The 18,400-nt window shown below is 40.2% G+C and overlaps 1 protein-coding gene across 1 annotated transcript in view; it reads right to left on the bottom strand.

Moving 5' to 3' along the window:
* HYDIN (HYDIN axonemal central pair apparatus protein) overlaps positions 1–18,400 on the bottom strand; it is a 358,209-nt gene that overhangs the window by 153,799 nt on the left and 186,010 nt on the right. The window contains exons 38-40 of the mRNA XM_083370240.1: positions 17,734–17,928; positions 2,083–2,250; positions 735–908 (exon numbers count right to left, since the gene is read on the bottom strand). Coding sequence (XP_083226366.1) covers positions 735–908; positions 2,083–2,250; positions 17,734–17,928 — 537 coding nt within the window. The remainder of the gene's footprint in view (positions 1–734; positions 909–2,082; positions 2,251–17,733; positions 17,929–18,400) is intronic.

Here is an 18,400-nt window from a genome sequence, read left to right as displayed (position 1 = left end):
ACAAGATAGTAGATATTAAGGGAAAAAGAGGAAATATTTGACGTTGTAACTTGAGATTTGTACTAAAGATTTTTGTATGTTATTGAACTATTGATTAACCCAGCCACCATTTAAATACTTAAATGTAAAATTGGAAAATTAAGAAAATATATTTTTTTTAAAAAGGAGGCATGTGGACCCAGCATCCTTTGAGGGAGCAGACTGTGGCTTGAGCAAGACTGCTATTTCCTTATCTGACAGAGTTCTAAGAAACTGCCGTCTTGCAGTCTCTTTGTGAGGAGCAACTGTATAGAGCCCTTGTGGTTGATCTCAAGTCCTCTCCTTATCTGGAGGAAGAGATTTACAAGGACTCATTCTCCTCACTGGCTCTTTTTTCAGCTTTCATCTTCAGATCAGCTTTTAGCAGAGCCATTTTCAGTTCATAATTCTTCGCCAGAAGTCCAAAACAAGTCTATTTTGCAGCTCCTCTATTTTCCCACTTTATTTGGAATTTCAAACTGGAGGAAAGGATTATACCTAAGAAAACTGAACACATCGAATTCAAACTTCCAGAAAAAAATGGAATCTAAAAATTGACAAGCTTTTTAAGAGAAGCCAAAGCCACAGACAGAGATCAAAGTGACCCAGAGAAATATTAAATTTGGACCAAGAAGAGGTTGGAGGGGAGGAAAGCAAGGCTTGTTTGGAAACATGAGGTAATGCTGGACTCTCTCAAACTCACTCATCTTGCTTACCACCATCCTCATTCTCTCGCTGGGCCTGCTCAATAGCAGCTCGGATGCAAAGTTCACGTGCATGAAGCCCTGCTGAACTGCTCCCATCTGAGATGGCTTCCAGGACCACCGAATCAATGGACAAGCAAGCTGCACTGTAGTGTTTGGCCAGGACTACAGCAGCACTGGTCTTCCCTGTGGGAATGGAAGATACAGAAGTTCACAAACACAGACACATCTGGGTTCTCTTGCCCACAGTCATTTCATTATCAAAACATTAGGTAGCTAGGACAAAAGGAAGGCCAGTTTTGTGTCAGATTCCACAGGTGAATGCAACTAGTGGTCAGTCTGGCTGCAGGGACATCCAGATCTTGTGTGGCTATATCATTTTATCATTGTGTGTGGCTATATCATCTTGTGTGGCTATATCATTTTATCTTGTGTGGCTATATCATTTTATCTCCAGGAGGGCTTAATAGCAATAGCAATAGACTTACAGTACATACTGCTTCACAGCGCTTTACAGCCCTCTCTGAGCAGTTTACAAATGTCAGCCTATTGCCCCCAACAATCTGGGTCCTCATTTTACCGACTTCAGAAGGATGGAAGACTGAGTCAACCTGGAGCCAGTGAGAATTGAACCGCAGTAGACAGCAATCAGCAGAAGAAGTCTGCAGTACTGCATCCTAACCACTGCGCCACCACGCCATGTCCTGAAGGCAGGATATTGAATCTGACTGATATAAAAGTTCTTTATGTTCCAACAAGGAATGTTAGGGGAAATTAAACATGGACCTCCTAGTCTGTCTAGGCTATAGATTTGGGCCCTAGAACCTAAATTCTTCTGTCTACAGAGTAGTTTTCAACTTGGTGTTTCCTTGTACAACTTTCCTCATCACTTGCCTCAGGGTTGAACTGAAAATACCTTCAGTCTACAAAGGGCACATAATGTTTGTCCCACAGATCTTAGTTTGGTGTTAAGAGGACCTGGTAGTGATAGAGTGTGGAACAACTCTCTGTAAAGTTGGCTTGCTCTGAATCAATCAATTAATTTACCATAATTCAGTAGGTACAGGGGTAAGTTAGACTTTAGGAGGCTAGAAGACCAGCTCTCCTAAAGTTGAAAAACATCATACTATAACCAAATCTTAAACCCACATGCATTTAATATTTTATATGGGGTGAACAGGACATTCCTTTTCAATACATAGGAAACCAAAGCCAAATTCTTAACACTAAATAAAAGAACTAGTTAGAAAAGCAGAAGAATCAGTGAAAATTGCCCAATTTAGTATCAGAGGGCACAGCTTGCGGCAGGCAACTGTGTTACTCCACACACACCCCTGGTTGTCCAAGAAAAGCCATTTACCTGTAAGGGGAGCTCCATGAATTATAATAGCAATACCCCTACGATTTCTGGCAGCACGTCCTTCTGGAGAGATATCAATGCCAAGATGGCGAGCAATGGCTTTAGAAACAGGATTGTTGTCTAGCTCTCCAACTGTTTCCTTATGCTTGTTGAGGCTTTGTTGACTCCCTGCTGAAAAAAACTGGCATTTTGGTCAACTAGGCAGCAGCACTGTTTTCAAACTACTTTTAGACATCTTCTGTAGCAATGCTCCCCTAGCATCCATCTGTAGATTTTAGAACCATCTATTTAGTTTCCCAATTTTTTCAACTTGCATCTTACAAATGGGGGGAAGCTTGACAAACTGTTTGGGATGCAAGGGGATCTTTGGATGAAGCAAAGACTTAAAAGAATTCTGAACTGCATAGGAAATGGGAAATCCTACCACAAGTAAGTTAAGATACAGGCCAGGTGGAAAGAAGATCAGAAAATTGGTTTTTCAATGGTTGATGAAAATCTGGTAAAGCAAATTAGAAATCAGGGTCCAGCACATACTAAACGGATATATCTTGCATTGATAGAAATTGACTCAGAAACAGAACTTGTTAAAGATTGCATGATAAAGTGGGCTCAGAATATTCAAGAAGTTATTACAATGGATACTTGGGAAAAGATCTGGGTGAGAAACGTAAAATTTACGCAAGCTCAAAATTTAAGGGAGAACTTTTATAAAATGTTTTATAGGTGGCATTTAGATCCCAAAAAGCTTGCAAGTATGTATCCGAACTATCAGCCTAAATGTTGGAGGTGTGGTGGCGAAGACGCAACATACTTTCACATATGGTGGACCTGTAAAAAGGTTAAAGCATTATGGATTAAAATTTGGTGGAACATGCAGAAGATATTTAAGAAAAGGATAAAGTTTTGTCCGCAATTGTTTTTACTGGGCATAATTACTGATACTACTGTTGTGGACACTAAGTTGATGTTGAACTTAATTACGGCAGCAAGACTTTTAGTAGGTCAATATTGGAAGAAGGAGGAACTGCCGACTATAGAAGAATGGACTTTAAAAGTTTCTAACCTGGCGGAAATGGCAAAGATATCGGCGTATTTGAAAGACCATTCACAACAACGTTATATTACAGAGTGGAAAAAATGGATTGATTACATCCAGAATAAATATGGGACTAAAAAGTTTCATTTAGCATTTGAATAAGTATTGATGTGATATTTGTATTGCTTGTAGTCATTTTATAAGAGCTAAAGTGCGATAGACTTAATACCTTATTGTTGTTAGCATATGGTTGTTTATGATTGTTTTTACTTTTATACCTTGTATTTAGCTCTGGGAAGTCGGGGATGGGGAGGGGGGAAGGGGAGGGGGGGAGGGTTGGGTAGGGGTGGGAAGGGGGTGGGGGGAGGGGTTGTTAAAGATAAAATGTATTGAAAAACTTTTCAATAAAAAAAAGAAAATTGGAGAGATGAAAGGAATGTTTCATGCAAAAATGGGCATGATAAAGGACCAAAATGGCAGGGACCTAACAGAGGCAGAAGAGATTAAGAAGAGGTGGCAAAATTACACAGAAGAACTATACAAGAATGAGCTTAACGTCCCTGATAATCACAATGAGGTGGTCACTGACCTTGAGCCAGACATCCTAGAATGTGAAGTGAAGTGGGCCTTAGAAAAGCTGAGCAACAACAAAGCTAGTGGAGGTGACAGTATTCCAGCTGAGCTATTCGAAATCTTAAAAGACGATGCAGTAAAAGTGCTACACTCAATTTGCCAGCAAATTTGGAAAACTCAACAGTGGCCACAGGATTGGAAAAGATCAGTTTACATTCCAGTTCCAAAGAAAGGCAGTGCCAAAGAATGTTCAAACTATCGCACCATTGCACTCATTTCTCATGCTAGTAAAGTTATGCTTAAAATTCTACATGCTAGACTCCAGCAGTATGTGGATCGAGAACTACCAGAAGTACAGGCAGGATTTCGAAGAGGCAGAGGAACTAGAGATCAAATTGCCAACATACCAGCATATCATGGAGAAAGGTAGAGAATTCCAGAAAAACATCTACTTCTGCTTCATTGACTATGCTAAAGCCTTTGATTGTGTGGATCATAACAAACTGTGGCAAGTCCTTAAAGAGATGGGCATACCAGACCATCCTATTTGTCTCTTGAGAAACCTATATGCGGGCCAAGAAGCAACAGTGAGAACTGGACACGGAACCACTGATTGGTTCAAAATTGGGAAAGGAGTCCGGCAAGGCTGTATACTGTCGCCTTGCCTATTTAACTTATATGCAGAGCACATCATGAGAAAGGCAGGGCTAGATGAAACAAAAGTTGGAATTAAGATTGCCGGAAGAAACATCAACAACCTAAGATATACAGATGATCTAATGGCAGAAAGTGAAGAGGAACTAAAGAGCCTCTTGTTGCGAGTGAAGAAGGAGAGTGCAAAACTTGGGTTGAAACTAAACATTAAGAAAACTAAGATCATGGCATCTGGCCCTCTCAATTCCTGGCAAATAGATGGGGAAGAAATGACAGATTTTATTTTCCTGGGCTCCAAGATCACTGCAGATGGGGACTGTAGCCAAGAAATTAAAAGACGCTTGCTCCTCGGGAGGAAAGCCATGGCAAATCTAGACAGCACACTAAAAAGCAGAGACATCACCCTGTCAACAAAAGTGCGTATAGTCAAGGCTATGGTCTTCCCAGTTGCAATGTATGGCAGTGAAAGCTGGACCATAAGAAAGGCTGAGCGCCAAAGAATTGAAGCCTTTGAACTATGGTGCTGGAGAAGACTCCTGCGAGTTCCTTGGACTGCAAGGCGATCAAACCGGTCAGTCCTAGAGGAGATCAACCCTGACTGCTCTTTAGAAGGCCAGATCCTGAAGCTAAAACTCAAATACTTTGGCCATGAGAAGGAAGGACTCACTGGTGAAGAACCTAATGCTGGGAAAGATTGAGGGAAATAGAAGGGGACAACAGAGAATGAGGTGGCTGGATGGAGTCACTGAAGCAGTAGGCGTGAGCTTAAATGGACTCCAGAAGATGGTAGAGGACAGGAAGGCCTGGAGGAACATTGTCCATAGGGTCGCGATGGGTCGGACACGACTTCGCAACTAACAACTAACAACAACACATGTGCTGGAGAACTGTTAGTTCCCAGTATGCAAGTGCACAGGTGTTTTCCCAAACGTCAATACATAACAAAAGTAATAACGGATAACGAACAGATTTAAAAAATATTCTAATTTGTATAAGATGCAGGAGTTAGATAAGTCAAAAATAGATGAATACTTGTTTAGACAAGATTTGCTGAAACTTCCACAAACTCAGAAACAATTTATGAATGACCCAATAACTACCTTTGAAATATTAGAAGCTATAATGAATGACCCAATAACTACCTTTGAAATATCAGAAGCTATAAGAAAAATGAAATTAGGCAAAGGCCCTGTCACAGAGGGTTTACAAGTCAATATTATATATGTTTTGAAGATGAACTTCTTCAGCCGTTAAAGGATGTAATGAATGCTATATTACAGTGAGGAAATATAATCCCAACCTGGACAGAAGCTAATATTGTGTTACTTCCAAAAGAGGGTCTGGATACCATGATGATAAAGAATTATGGACCAATCTCATTGTTAAATGAGGATTATAAACTATTTACTGCAATTTTGGCAGAAAGACTAAAGTAAGTTTTACAGGCATAATATTTATGATGATCAAGTTGGCTTTCTGTCAAAAGACAGCTAAGGAACAATGTGAGAATGGTTTTGAGCATTATTGAATATTTACAATATCACAATGAACTACAGGCAGCTTTAATATTCTTAGACGCTGAGGCCTTTGACAATTTAAATTGGGTCTTTATGTTTAAAGTTTTGGAAGAAATGGATTTTGGTGGGAATTTTATTCAAGGGGTTACGGCTGTTTATACAACACAGCAAGCAAAAATTGTTATTAATTGTGTGAAATCAGAAAGTGTACAAGACAAGCATGTCCACTGTCTCCACTGCTATTTATCCTGGTGTTGGAAGTCCTGAATAGAGATATCAGGCAAGATGAGAAAATAAAAGGTATAAATGTTAAGAAGGAAGTTTATAAATTGAGGGCCTTTGCTGATGATTTGGTGATTTTTCTGCAAGAACAAAAAAATAATATAGAACATTTGATGAGGAAACTAAACAAGTTTGGGTCCTTGGCCGGTTTAAAGTTAACATCAATGTTGATTAAGAATATGACCTCACAGGATGGTGATATACAGACTAAAAAGTCTGGTTTTTAGGGTTCAGAAAAAGATGAAATATTTGGGGGATTATGTTAACAAACTCAGACTTGTTCAAAAATCATTATGTGCCTCTCTGGAATGGTATTAAAAAAGATTTATTAAGATGGGACAAACTCCATTTTTCATTATTGGGTAGAATTTCTGTAATCAAGGTAAATGTTTTACCAAATATGCTTTTCCTGTTTCAAATATTATCAGTACTTGCAACTGACATTCCGTTTAAACAATGGCAGAGAGATATTTCAAAGTTTATATGGCAGGGGAAAGAACGAGAATTAGCTATAAATTCTTGCAAGATGGTAAGGAAAGAGGGGGTTTGGGGTTACCTGATTTGAAACTGTACTTTGATGCTTGTTGCTTGCTTGGCTAAAAGAATGGGTGAACCTTCAAAATAAGAGATTATTGGACTAGGTCATGAATTAAGGTTTGGTTGGCACGGTTATTTGTGGTACGATAAAGTTAAAGTAAATGTTGTTTTTAATAATCATTTTATTAGGTGTGCCATTTTGAGAGTATGGAATAAATACAAAACAAGGTTCTCTATGAAGATGCCACTTTGGGTTTCCTCACAAGAAGCCTTTTTTAGAAAAGACTAAACTAGTAGACCCCTTCATGGATTAGATCCCCTTCATGGATTACTGCCTTACCGTGGCGAAGGGGCTTGCGTAATTCAATGAAGCTATGAGCTATGCCATGCAGGGCCACCCAAGACGGAAAGGCCATAGCAGAGAGTTCTGACAAAATGTAATCCACTGGAGAAGGAAATGGCAACCCACTCCAGTATCTTTTCCATGAAAACCCTATGGACAGTTCCAAAAGGCAAAACAATATGACGCTGGAAGATGAACCCCTCAGGTTGGAAGGTGTCCAATATGCTACTGGGGAAGAGCAGAGGACTAGTACTAGTAGCGCCAGAAAGAATGAAGGGACTGGGCCAAAGCCTAAAGGACGCTCAGCTGTGGATGTGTCTGGTGGTAAAAGGAAAGTCCGATGCTGTAAAGATTTTTTCTCCATAGGAACCTGGAATGTAAGATCCATGAATCAAGGAAAGCTGGACGTGGTCAAACAAGAGATGACAAGACTAAACATCGACATCTTAGGTATCAGCGAACTAAAATGGACAGGAATGGGTGAATTTAATTCAGATGACCATCAGGTATACTACTGCGGGCAAGAATCCCTCAGAAGAAATGGAGTAGCCTTCATAGTCAATAAAAGAGTAGGAAAAGCAATACTGGGATACAATCCCCAAAATGACAGAATGATCTCAGTTCGAATCCAAGGCAAACCATTCAATATCACAGTAGTCCAAATCTATGCCCCAACCACCGGTGCTGAAGAGGATGAAATTGACCAGTTCTATGAAGCCCTACAGCACCTTATAGAACTAACACCCAAAAATGATGTCCTTATCATCATGGGGGATTGGAATGCTAGAGTAGGAAGCCAAAAGATAACTGGAATAAGAGGCAAGTTTGGCCTTGGAGTACAAAATGAAACAGGGCACAGGCTGATAGAATTTTGTCAAGAGAATACGATGGTCATAGCAAACACTCTTTTCCAACAACCCAAGAGACGGCTCTACACATGGACATCACCAGACGGTCAACACAGAAATCAGATTGACTATATGCTCTGCAGCCAAAGATGGAGAAGCTCTATACAGTCAGTAAAAACAAGACCAGGAGCTGACTGTGGCTCAGACCATGAGCTTCTCATTGCAAAGTTTAGGCTTAAACTGAAGAAAGTAGGGAAAAGCACTAGGCGACTCAGGTATGAATTAAATCATATCCCTGTTAAATATACAGTAGAGATGACAAATAGATTTAAGGAATTAGATCTGATAGACAGAGTGCCTGAAGAACTATGGACAGAGGTTCACAACATTGTACAAGAGGTAGCAACTAAAACCATCCCAAAGAAAAAGAAATGCAAGAAAGCAAAATGGCTGTCTGAGGAAGCTTTGCAAATAGCTGAGGAAAAGAGGGAAGTGAAAGGCAAGGGAGAAAAAGAAAGATACATCCAATTGAATGCAGAATTCCATAGAATAGCTAGAAGAGATAAGAATGCTTTCTTAAATGAACAGTGCAAAGAAATAGAAGAAAACAATAGAATAGGGAGGACCAGAGATCTTTTCAAGAAAATTGGAGAGATGAAGGGAACGTTTAATGCAAAAATGGGCATGATAAAGGACCAAAATGGAAGGGACCTAACAGTGGCAGAAGAGATTAAGAAGAGGTGGCAAAATTACACAGAACTATACAAGAATGAGCTTAACGTCCCTGATAATCACAATGAGGTGGTCACTGACCTTGAGCCAGATATCCTAGATGTGAAGTGAAGTGGGCTTTAGAAAAGCTGAGCAACAACAAAGCTAATGGAAGTGGCAGTATTCCAGCTGAGCTGTTCAAAATCTTAAAAGATGATGCAGTAAAAGTGCTACACTCAATTTGCCAGCAAATTTGGAAAACTCAACAGTGGCCACAGGATTGGAAAAGATCAGTTTACATTCCAATTCCAAAGAAAGGCAGTGCCAAAGAATGTTCAAACTATCGCACCATTGCACTCATTTCTCATGCTAGTAAAGTTATGCTTAAAATTTATTTATTTATTAATAGGACTTATATCCCGCCCTATCTCCCGAGGGACTCAGGGCGGCTACAAGCTAGACTCCAGCAATATGTGGATCGAGAACTACCAGAAGTACAGGCAGGATTTCGAAGAGGCAGAGGAACTAGAGATCAAATTGCCAACATACCAGCATATCATGGAGAAAGGTAGAGAGTTCCAGAAAAACATCTACTTCTGCTTCATTCAATCAAACTTTTGATTGTGTGGATCACAACAAACTGTGGCAAGTTCTTAAAGAGATGGGAGTACCAGACCATCTTATTTGTCTCTTGAGAAACTTATATGTGGGCCAAGAAGCAACAGTGAGAACTGGACATGGAACCACTGATTGGTTCAAAATTGGGAAAGGAGTCCGGCAAGGCTGTCTACTGTCACCCTGCCTATTTAACTTATATGCAGAGCACATCATGAGAAAGGCAGGGCTAGATGAATCAAAAGTTGGAATTAAGATTGCCGGGAGAAATAACAACAAACTAAGATATGCAGATGATACCACTCTAATGGCAGAAAGTGAAGAAGAACTAAAGAGCCTCTTGTTGTGGGTGAAGAAGGAGAGTGCAAAACTTGGGTTGAAACTTAGCATTAAGAAAACTAAGATCATGGCATCCGGCCCTCTCAATCCCTGGCAAATAGATGGGGAAGAAATGGAGGTAGTGACAGATTTTATTTTCCTGGGCTCCATGATCACTGCAGATGGGGACTGTAGCCAAGAAATTAAAAGACGCTTGCACCTCGGGAGGAAAGCCATGGCAAATCTAGACAGCACACTAAAAAGCAGAAACAAAAGTGTCAACAAAAGTGCGTATAGTCAAGGCCAGGGGTCAGCAACCTGAAACAGTGAAAGAGCCACTCAGAACTGGTTCCCTCCCAAAAGGAAAAACTGGGAGCCACAAAAAATGTGTGCACATGCGCGTACATGCGCGCATGCACAGAACAGGGTTTGACTGAAGAGTGGAGCCAAGGCGAGATATGCACCTACCCTGCATATTTGAATTGATTGGTTGAACTTTTTTTAGTCCCACTTATTTTATTTTTTTTTGGACTGCACATGGCAGAGGACTGGGAGCCGCAGAAGACATGCGGCTCCGGAGCCGCAGGTTGCAACCTGTGGTCAAGGCTATGGGAAAGATTGAGGGCAATAGAAGAAGGGGACGACAGAGAATGAGGTGGCTGCATGGAGTCACTGAAGCAGTAGGCCCGAGTTTAAATGGACTCCAGAAGATGGTAGAGGATAGGAAGGCCTGGAGGAATGTTGTCCATAGGGTCGCGATGGGTCGGACACGACTTCGCAGCTAACAACAACAAAACTAGTAGAGCAGCAAAATACTGTGGACATAGTATACTTAGATTTCAGTAAGGCATTTCATAAAGTAGACTACAACCTACTTCTTGTTAAGCTAGAAAAAGGTGGAATAGACAGCATCACCACCAGATGGATCTGTAGCTGATTAACAAAACATACTCAACAAGTAGTCCTCAATAGTACTACATTCACATAGAAGTAAGCAATGGGGTACCACAAGGCTCCGTCTTAGGCCCAGTACAATTCAATATCTTCATAAATGACTTAGATGAGGGAATAGAAGGAAACTCATCAAATTTGCAGATGACACTAAATTGACAGGAATAGCCAACACCCCAGAAGACAAGCTCAGGATCCAAAAAGATTTTGACAAACTTGAACAATGGGCCCTATCCAACAAAATGAATTTTAATTGGGAGAAAAGCAAAGTTTTACATTTAAGTAGGAAAAATCAAAGATATAAGTACAGATTAGGTGAGACCTGGCCCAAAAACAGTAACTGTGAGAGGGACCTTGGAGTCCTAGTGGACGATGACTGGACTATGAGCCAGCAATGTGTAGCAGCAGCCCAAAAAGCTAATACAATCCTGGGTTGCATAAACAGAGGCATAGAATCAAGATCACGCGAGTCATTAGTACCGCTTTATAAAACCCTAGTAAGACCACACCTGGAATACTGCAACCAATTTTGGTCACCATACTATAAAAAAGATGTTGAGACTTGGAAAAAGTTCAGAGAAGAGCAACTAAGATGATCAAAGTCCTGGAGACTAAAACATACGAAAAATGGCTGCAGGACTTGGGTTTGGCTAGTCTAAAGAAAAGAAGAAATAGAGGAGACATGATAGCAGTATTCCAGTATTTGAGGGGTACCAATGGGCAGGACAAGAAACAATGGTTGGAAACTGACCAAAGAACGTGACCAACCTGGGCTTCCGGTTCCGGATCGTGGTGCTGGCAGACGCTCAAGGGATCGCTCTTCCCGCTGTCTGGCTTTCTTTAGCCAGTGGACCCCTGAAAGGGGTCAAAAGTTGCCTTGGAGGGGCAACAAGCGGGGAAGAGGATTCTCCGATCGATCGTGGGAGGGCGGCGTGTCTCCCATTCGACTTGTAGCACCTCTTGGACTGATGAAGAAAGGATCGGCCACTTCCATGGCCCTTCGTTAATGCCGTTTCCAGCCGAGGCCAAACTAACAACCTAGCACAGCGGAGGAACTGGGTGAGAACTGCCTTCTCCCTATCCCTATTTTCTTTTCTTTGCCTGTTAAAAACCCTCTGAAATTGCTTCCACCTGTGAGGAGAGAGGGAAGGGAACTTTTTTTCCTCACACCCTCTTAAATAGCAGCGTTTGAATAAAAAAGGTAAAGGTAAAGGTTCCCCCGCATGGGCGTGCTAGTCGTTTCCGACTCTAGGGGCCGGTGCTCATCTCCGTTTCAAAGCCGAAGAGCCAGCGCTTGTCCCAGGACGTCTCCATGGTCATGTGGCCGGCATGACTAGACGCCAAAGGCGCACGGAACGCTGTTACCTTCCCACCGTAGTGGTCCCTATTCTTCTATTTGCATTTTTACGTGCTTTCGAACTGCTAGGTTGGCAGAAGCTAGGACGAGTAGCAGGCGCTCACTCTGCTACACGGCACTCGGGATTCGACCCGCCAAACTGCCGACCTTCTGATCGACAAGCTCAGCGTCCTAACCCACTGAGCCACCGCGTCCCTTTTAGCGTTTGAATACACTGGGGGAAAAAAGAAACTTGAAAAAATATAATTAACTAATCGGACATATCCTTCTTACATTTGGCGACCTAAAAAGCTCTGGCTATTTTATGCATTTGACAAAAATGGAAAAAGAAAAAAGACAAAGAAGAAATTAAATTTGATAAAAGCCTATTCTCTCTAAAAGGATTTTAAATAACACTGGGGACATCTTGTGGTTAAGCCTGGTATAGCAAGCGAATATCCCTGGCAAATAAACCTGTTTAGAACTTAGATCTGTCCTTGGCATTAGCTAAAGATAAAAACTTGAAACAGCTGGGAGATGAATTTTTTTCTAAGAGCTATGGAGGTGAATATTTACTGACCCTTGTTTAAAAATTAGCCTCCACTAAAAGACTATCTATAACTATTCCAGAAATGGAGGGAAACCAGCTACAAACTTCAATTGACTATAAGCTTATACTTGAAAAAATTCTTGAAGCCACTGAGATAATTAATTCTAGACTCAAAGATAAAGGTGCTAGCTTGAAACCACAAATTGAAACCCAGACTCCAACTAAAGAACTTATAACCCAGAAAACAACAGAACCGGAAGGAACCACCATTAAGACAGAGGACTTTAAGGAACAACAAGATATTGGAAAATTTAACATCCAAATTTTGACTCCAGCTATTGACTCAAGATATTAGAGCAAATACAGAGATTTGAATCATCAGTGCAACAACTTAATGATTATAAATGGTTTAGCTTTTCTGGATCATTGATGGCTAGATGGTCTCCCTTGATTAAAGCAATATGTGCTGGAACAAAGGGAGATCTATCTGACAACCCAAAGTTTTTGGTCTGGAAACCTGGTTGGCAGAAAAAGAAAGCTAGAGTTGGGTTTTAAAAAAAAGAACTGTTAGAGAGCTATTATTCTTCTAGTAAGGTGTGATCTATTAGGTTATGAAATAGAAAATGTCTATGAGATAAAACTAGAATACATTTATGTACCGGTATTTACTAGGCTTATTTTAGATATTATAATTTGTGTAGTGAAACAATGGAAATTTGGGTTATGGATGCTATTATGGATATTAAAGGTTAAATTTGAATACTTTAATTAAAAATTAAGAACTAGATAAAACTCAAAATATTTAATAATTTAATAATTTAATTTGTATACCGCCCTTCTCCCGAAGGACTCAGGGCGGTATACATAAGTAAAAATAGATTGACAAATCTAGGTTATTGTATTAGTAAGCTCAGGGTGGTATGCATAAGTAAAAATAGATTGACAAATCTAGGTTATTGTATTAGTAAGCTGTGATCTATCAGGATGAGAAATAGAAAATGTTTATGAAATAAAACTAGAATTTACCTATATAGGTATTAGGTGTATTTTAGATGTTATAATTTTTGTGTAGTGAAATAAGGGAAATTTGGGTTATGGATGCTATTATGGATGTTAGAGGATAAACTTGAATACTATAATCAAAATTAAAAATTAGGTAAAATTTAAAAACAGGATATGGATATGTATAACTAAAAATAGGCTGATAATTCTTTTAACTGAGCATGTTATTGTTAGAAATTTTCTAGTTTAAGCATGTTATATTAAATGTTAAGGGAAATAGAGAAGGATTTTCTGAGATAGATACTAAAAACTCTGTTATTGAACCTTTGATTACTCAGTCACCATGATGCTTTCTAAATATTTGGATGTTAAATTGGAAAACTAATAAAACTTGTTTTTTTAAAAAAAGAAAGTGACTAAGCTGGAATTGAGGAGAAACTTCCTAAAATTAAAAATGTAGCCGTCAATTATCAAACTAATTTTAGAAAGGTTAATCCAGCATTCAGAAAAAAAGTGAATCAGATTAATAAAAAAGAATAGTATAGAAAGCAGATAATGACTTCAAGTATATTTTTGTGTCCAGGTTCAATATTCTTCATTTGCACCTATTCAATTCAATGAAGGCCTCCAGGAGGGGATGGTTAAGCAGCTCCCAAATGAGTGAAGAAGAAACCTTCCACAGCAGGCACCACTTGCTTGAAACACAGCTTTTGTCATGGCCCAGGCTCAGGGCTTAGACTCTGAATCTGATCCTGAAGAAGCTGCTTAGCTGAGCCTGAAGAAAGACACAGTCATGAATCAACTGAGGCTATTCAAACACACTGCCAACAAAAGTGCATATAGTCAAGGCTACGGTCTTCCCAGTTGCAATGTATGGCTGTGAAAGTTGGACCACAAGAAAGGCTGAGCGCCAAAGAATGGAGGCCTTTGGGGCTTCCGGATGGCAAGGCGACGCCGGAGGCAGCCATTTCTTGGCTGTCAGCCTCGCGGCTCCATAGAGCTGCCAAAAACAGCACCGATCAGCTGTTCGGCAGCTCGGAAGCCCCCACCTCGGGAGAAGAGGAGGGGGTGAGCGTCCAGGTAGGGGTAGAGCTCTCCGGGGCCGCCAGAACTTAGAGTTTTGGTGGCGGAAGGATTGAGCCCCCCCGAAGCCTGGGCATGCTCCGGACTGCGAGGCGTCTCTGCTCCGGGTTTTTTGGAGCAGAACAGGGCGTTCGCAACCATCCCTGCTAGCAAGGAAGAGCTTTTGAGAACGAGGACGCAGGCAGGAGATTTTGGTGAAGATGATGTTTTGATCTTTAACTCAATGGACTTTGCTGAATCTGCATGTGAAAGTGCGTAGTTAACAATAGAGGGTGAAAATGGCGGCTATATCTTCTAAAGTTCCTGCCCTGAGGCAGCAGTCTTCGGTGAAAACTTCATTGTCCTCTGCATCTGAATCTGTATCAGCTTTTACAGTAAAAGATTTGCAGAGTTTGCTGCAAGAGACTATGGAAAAGTATGCAAATGCAACAATTTGTTGAGATAATGGAGAAAAAGTTGGAGGAGAAGTTTACAGAGAAATTAGCAGAAATGAGAGCAGACATCACATTTGCAATGTTAAGCATGGCTAAAAGCATTGAGATTTTGGATGAAAGAGTGGAAGATCTTGTTCAAAATGATATTAGAATGGAAGCCAAAATGACAGAAACTGAAAATGTGATAGAGAAAATGGATTATGATTTGATTTCGACACAGTATTCTCAGATGGAGTTTGCTTTGAGAATCAGAGGCCTAAAAGAAAATCCTAAGGAAAATCTGATGAAAATGGTTTCTGAGGTTTTGGAAGGGGTGTTGGAGCGACCAGCAGATGAAATAATGGAAGATATAGATAAAATCTTCTGTGTTAATTCGTGGATTGCAAGACAAAGGAAACTACCCAGAGATGTGGTGGTTTATTTTACAAAGAGAAAGATTAGAAATGAAGTTATCCAGGCCTCCTATAATATTGATTTTGTAATGGATGAGCAAAAAGTTTTGATTTTAAAAGAGATTCCTGCAAGAATTTTAAGAAAAAGGAAGGAATTTGCTTTTTTGACACAAGAATTGAGACGACGTGATATTAAGTTTAGATGGCAAATACCAGAGGGTATGGTGGTGACTTATGAAGGTACGAGGCATTGTTTTAACACGGTGATTCAGGCACGTGACTTTTACAGTAATGTTTTAAAAGCAGTCCCCATACCGTCTTTGGAGTCTACAAAGAAAAAAGGTGACAGAGAGCCTCAACGTTCCAGAGAGAATCCACAAGATGTTGAAGGGTTAACGCAGACAGATGTGAAAGCTACAGGAGTGGGTCAAATGTCATCACCACGGGAGAAGGCCAGAAATTGGAAGAGGTGTGCTGCTTCTGGAAGAATGAAGCAAACCTGAGGATTTAGTTGCATAATTGCAAGAGATAATAATGTAATAAGGATGCTAGAAGGATTAAGTATTTGGGGATTCATTTTTCACCCTTATAAAATAATTATATAATATTTTGTGTTGCTTTAGTTTTAAGATGATTATGAAAATTTAATTGGGAAGATTTGTAGTAGTGTTTATTGATATTCTGTAGGTTATGTTTTGTTATTTGGATGGAAAGTTTTAAGCCTGGAAGGTAATGTATGGTATTTTAAGTTGTATAATACATTAGGAGAAGGAAAGGTTGTATAAACTTGGTTTTAGTATCTTAAAGTTTAGTTGGATAGAAGAATAGTTTTATAAAACTGATATAAATTGTTTTATGTGTGATTGAAATTAATTTGTAATACTTTTATGGGCAATATTGGAGTAGGTAATAGAATATAAGAATGATGTGATTATATAAAAAATTTTTAAGTTTGGAAGTAATCTATGGTATTTTAATTTGTATAATATATCAGGATAATATGAATTTAAAGCTTAGTTGGGAAGAACAGCTTTAGACAATTGATATAAATTGTTTTATTTGTGAATGTTTTTATTGGGTAGATTGAAAAGTATTATCTTGTTTTTGAATAATTATTGATATTTTATATATATATATATATATATATATATATATATATATATATATATATATATATATATATATATATATGTTTGGAGTTTATCTATATGAGTTAAAGTTCGATAGTTTATATAGTTCAGGATTGTTTGCGTAAGCTAGATTATAATTGTTTGTATTTTTATACCCTGTATTCTGCTCTGGGAAGTGGGGGGGAGGGGAAAGGGAGGGTGGGGTTGGGGAGGGTTGGGGAGGGTGGGAGGGAAGGGGGCTGGGGGTTTTTCTTTTTCTTTGTTTGTTTGTTAAAGATAAAATGTATTCTAAAACTTTTTAATAAAAAAAAAGAATGGAGACCTTTGAACTATGGTGCTGGAGAAGACTCCTGCGAGTCCCTCAGACTGCCAGACGATCAAACCGGTCAGTCCTAGAGGAGATCAACCCTGACTGCTCTTTAGAAGGCCAAAACCTGAAGTTGAAACTCAAATACTTTGGCCACCTAATGAGAAGAAAGGACTCACTGGAGAAGACCCTAATGCTGGGAAAGATTGAGGGCAATAGAAGAAGGGGACGACAGAGAATGAGGTGGCTGCATGGAGTCACTGAAGCAGTAGGCGTGAGCTTAAATGGACTCCAGAAGATGGTAGAGGACAGGAAGGCCTGGAGGAACGTTGTCCATGGGGTCATGATGGGTTGGATACGACTTTGCAACTAACAACAACAACAATTCAAACACAGGCATCACCTGAGCATGTGGAGAAGTCAGAAGTGCACATTGTAAAGCCTCCCGGCCCCTGCACAGGTAAAGAAGAGAGCAGAGTAGCAAAGGTCTATTAGGTTCCTCACCAAGGAAGGGAGTAAACTTCCCTTGATCATGAACGACTGGCTGCAGCCTTATTTAACAAGCAGCTCTGACCACACTCTCTTTGCTGGAAACATCTGATTCCAGCTCTTGTGTGATGTTCTTGTTTGTAAAAACCTTTAACCTCTGGAGTGGCTGACCATGCTGACAATGTTCTTGGAACCCTGAATTGGCTTTGGACAATTCTTCTGCATACTCATATTTCAAAGCCAGCTCTGCTTTGTTTACACTCCTTTCTTCATTGTTAACTTGTCAGCCTTGAATTAAAACTGATAGTCTCTAGAGCAACCATGTCTGAGTGCGTGAAATGGAAGTCTGAAGCAGGACAGTTTTGCCCAGAACACTAATTCCTGTCAAGTTCTTTGCCCATCTTAAATAACTTATAATGTGTGAAAAGTAACACTTGTTCTTCTCACTTATGAAACTACCAGCAAAATAGAGGAAGCAAGCAAGTCCACTCCTGTTGGCACCCTTTTTACCACACTTGCATCTAAAACTAAGAATGCACTCACCTTGCACTTGACCTTTTTCGGTTCCCTCTTCTTCCTCTTCTTCCTCCTGATCAATTTTGGATTCTGCCTGGAGCGTCCGATTATTGTCCAAGAGTGACAGAGAAGGAAGAACAGATGTCCCCATGGCTGCTGCTTGCACAACCGAAGCGTGAGGCTTCATTCCATGTTCAGAAAAGTGAGTGCTTTCTTCTTCCTCTGTCCAGGAACAAAAAGAGGAAGGACGCCATGCACACCAGACCAGTAAGAATGCTCACTGCCCTTAGGCTTCCAATAGAGCATTCTAGAGCAAAGCACAGCAGAGTCTTGAGAGTAATTGCAGCCACTCACTATTTCTCCCATGGGAGAGGCCTCTGGCATGACTGCTCCCTGCCTTAACTTCAAGGCTGCTTCACGGTTCTGCATCTAACTGGGACACAGATAGGCTCAGAACAGACACTGTAGCTCCATTTATATGTGTCTCCATTAAATCAACTGGTAAAATTAAGTTCTTGTTTGATAAAAGGTAAAGGTTCCCCCGCACATGCGTGCTAGTCGTTTCCGACTCTAGGGGCCGGTGCTCATCTCCGTTTCAAAGCCGAAGAGCCAGTGCTTGTCCAAGGACGTCTCTGTGGTCATGTGGCCGGCATGACTAGACGCCAAAGGCGTACGGAACGCTGTTATCTTCCCA

Source organism: Vipera ursinii, assembly GCF_947247035.1.
Source record: "Vipera ursinii genome assembly, chromosome: 10".
NCBI lineage: Eukaryota > Metazoa > Chordata > Lepidosauria > Squamata > Viperidae > Vipera > Vipera ursinii.
The sequence above is the reverse complement of the archived record's forward strand: the minus strand, read 5'-3'. Positions and strand labels throughout refer to the sequence as shown.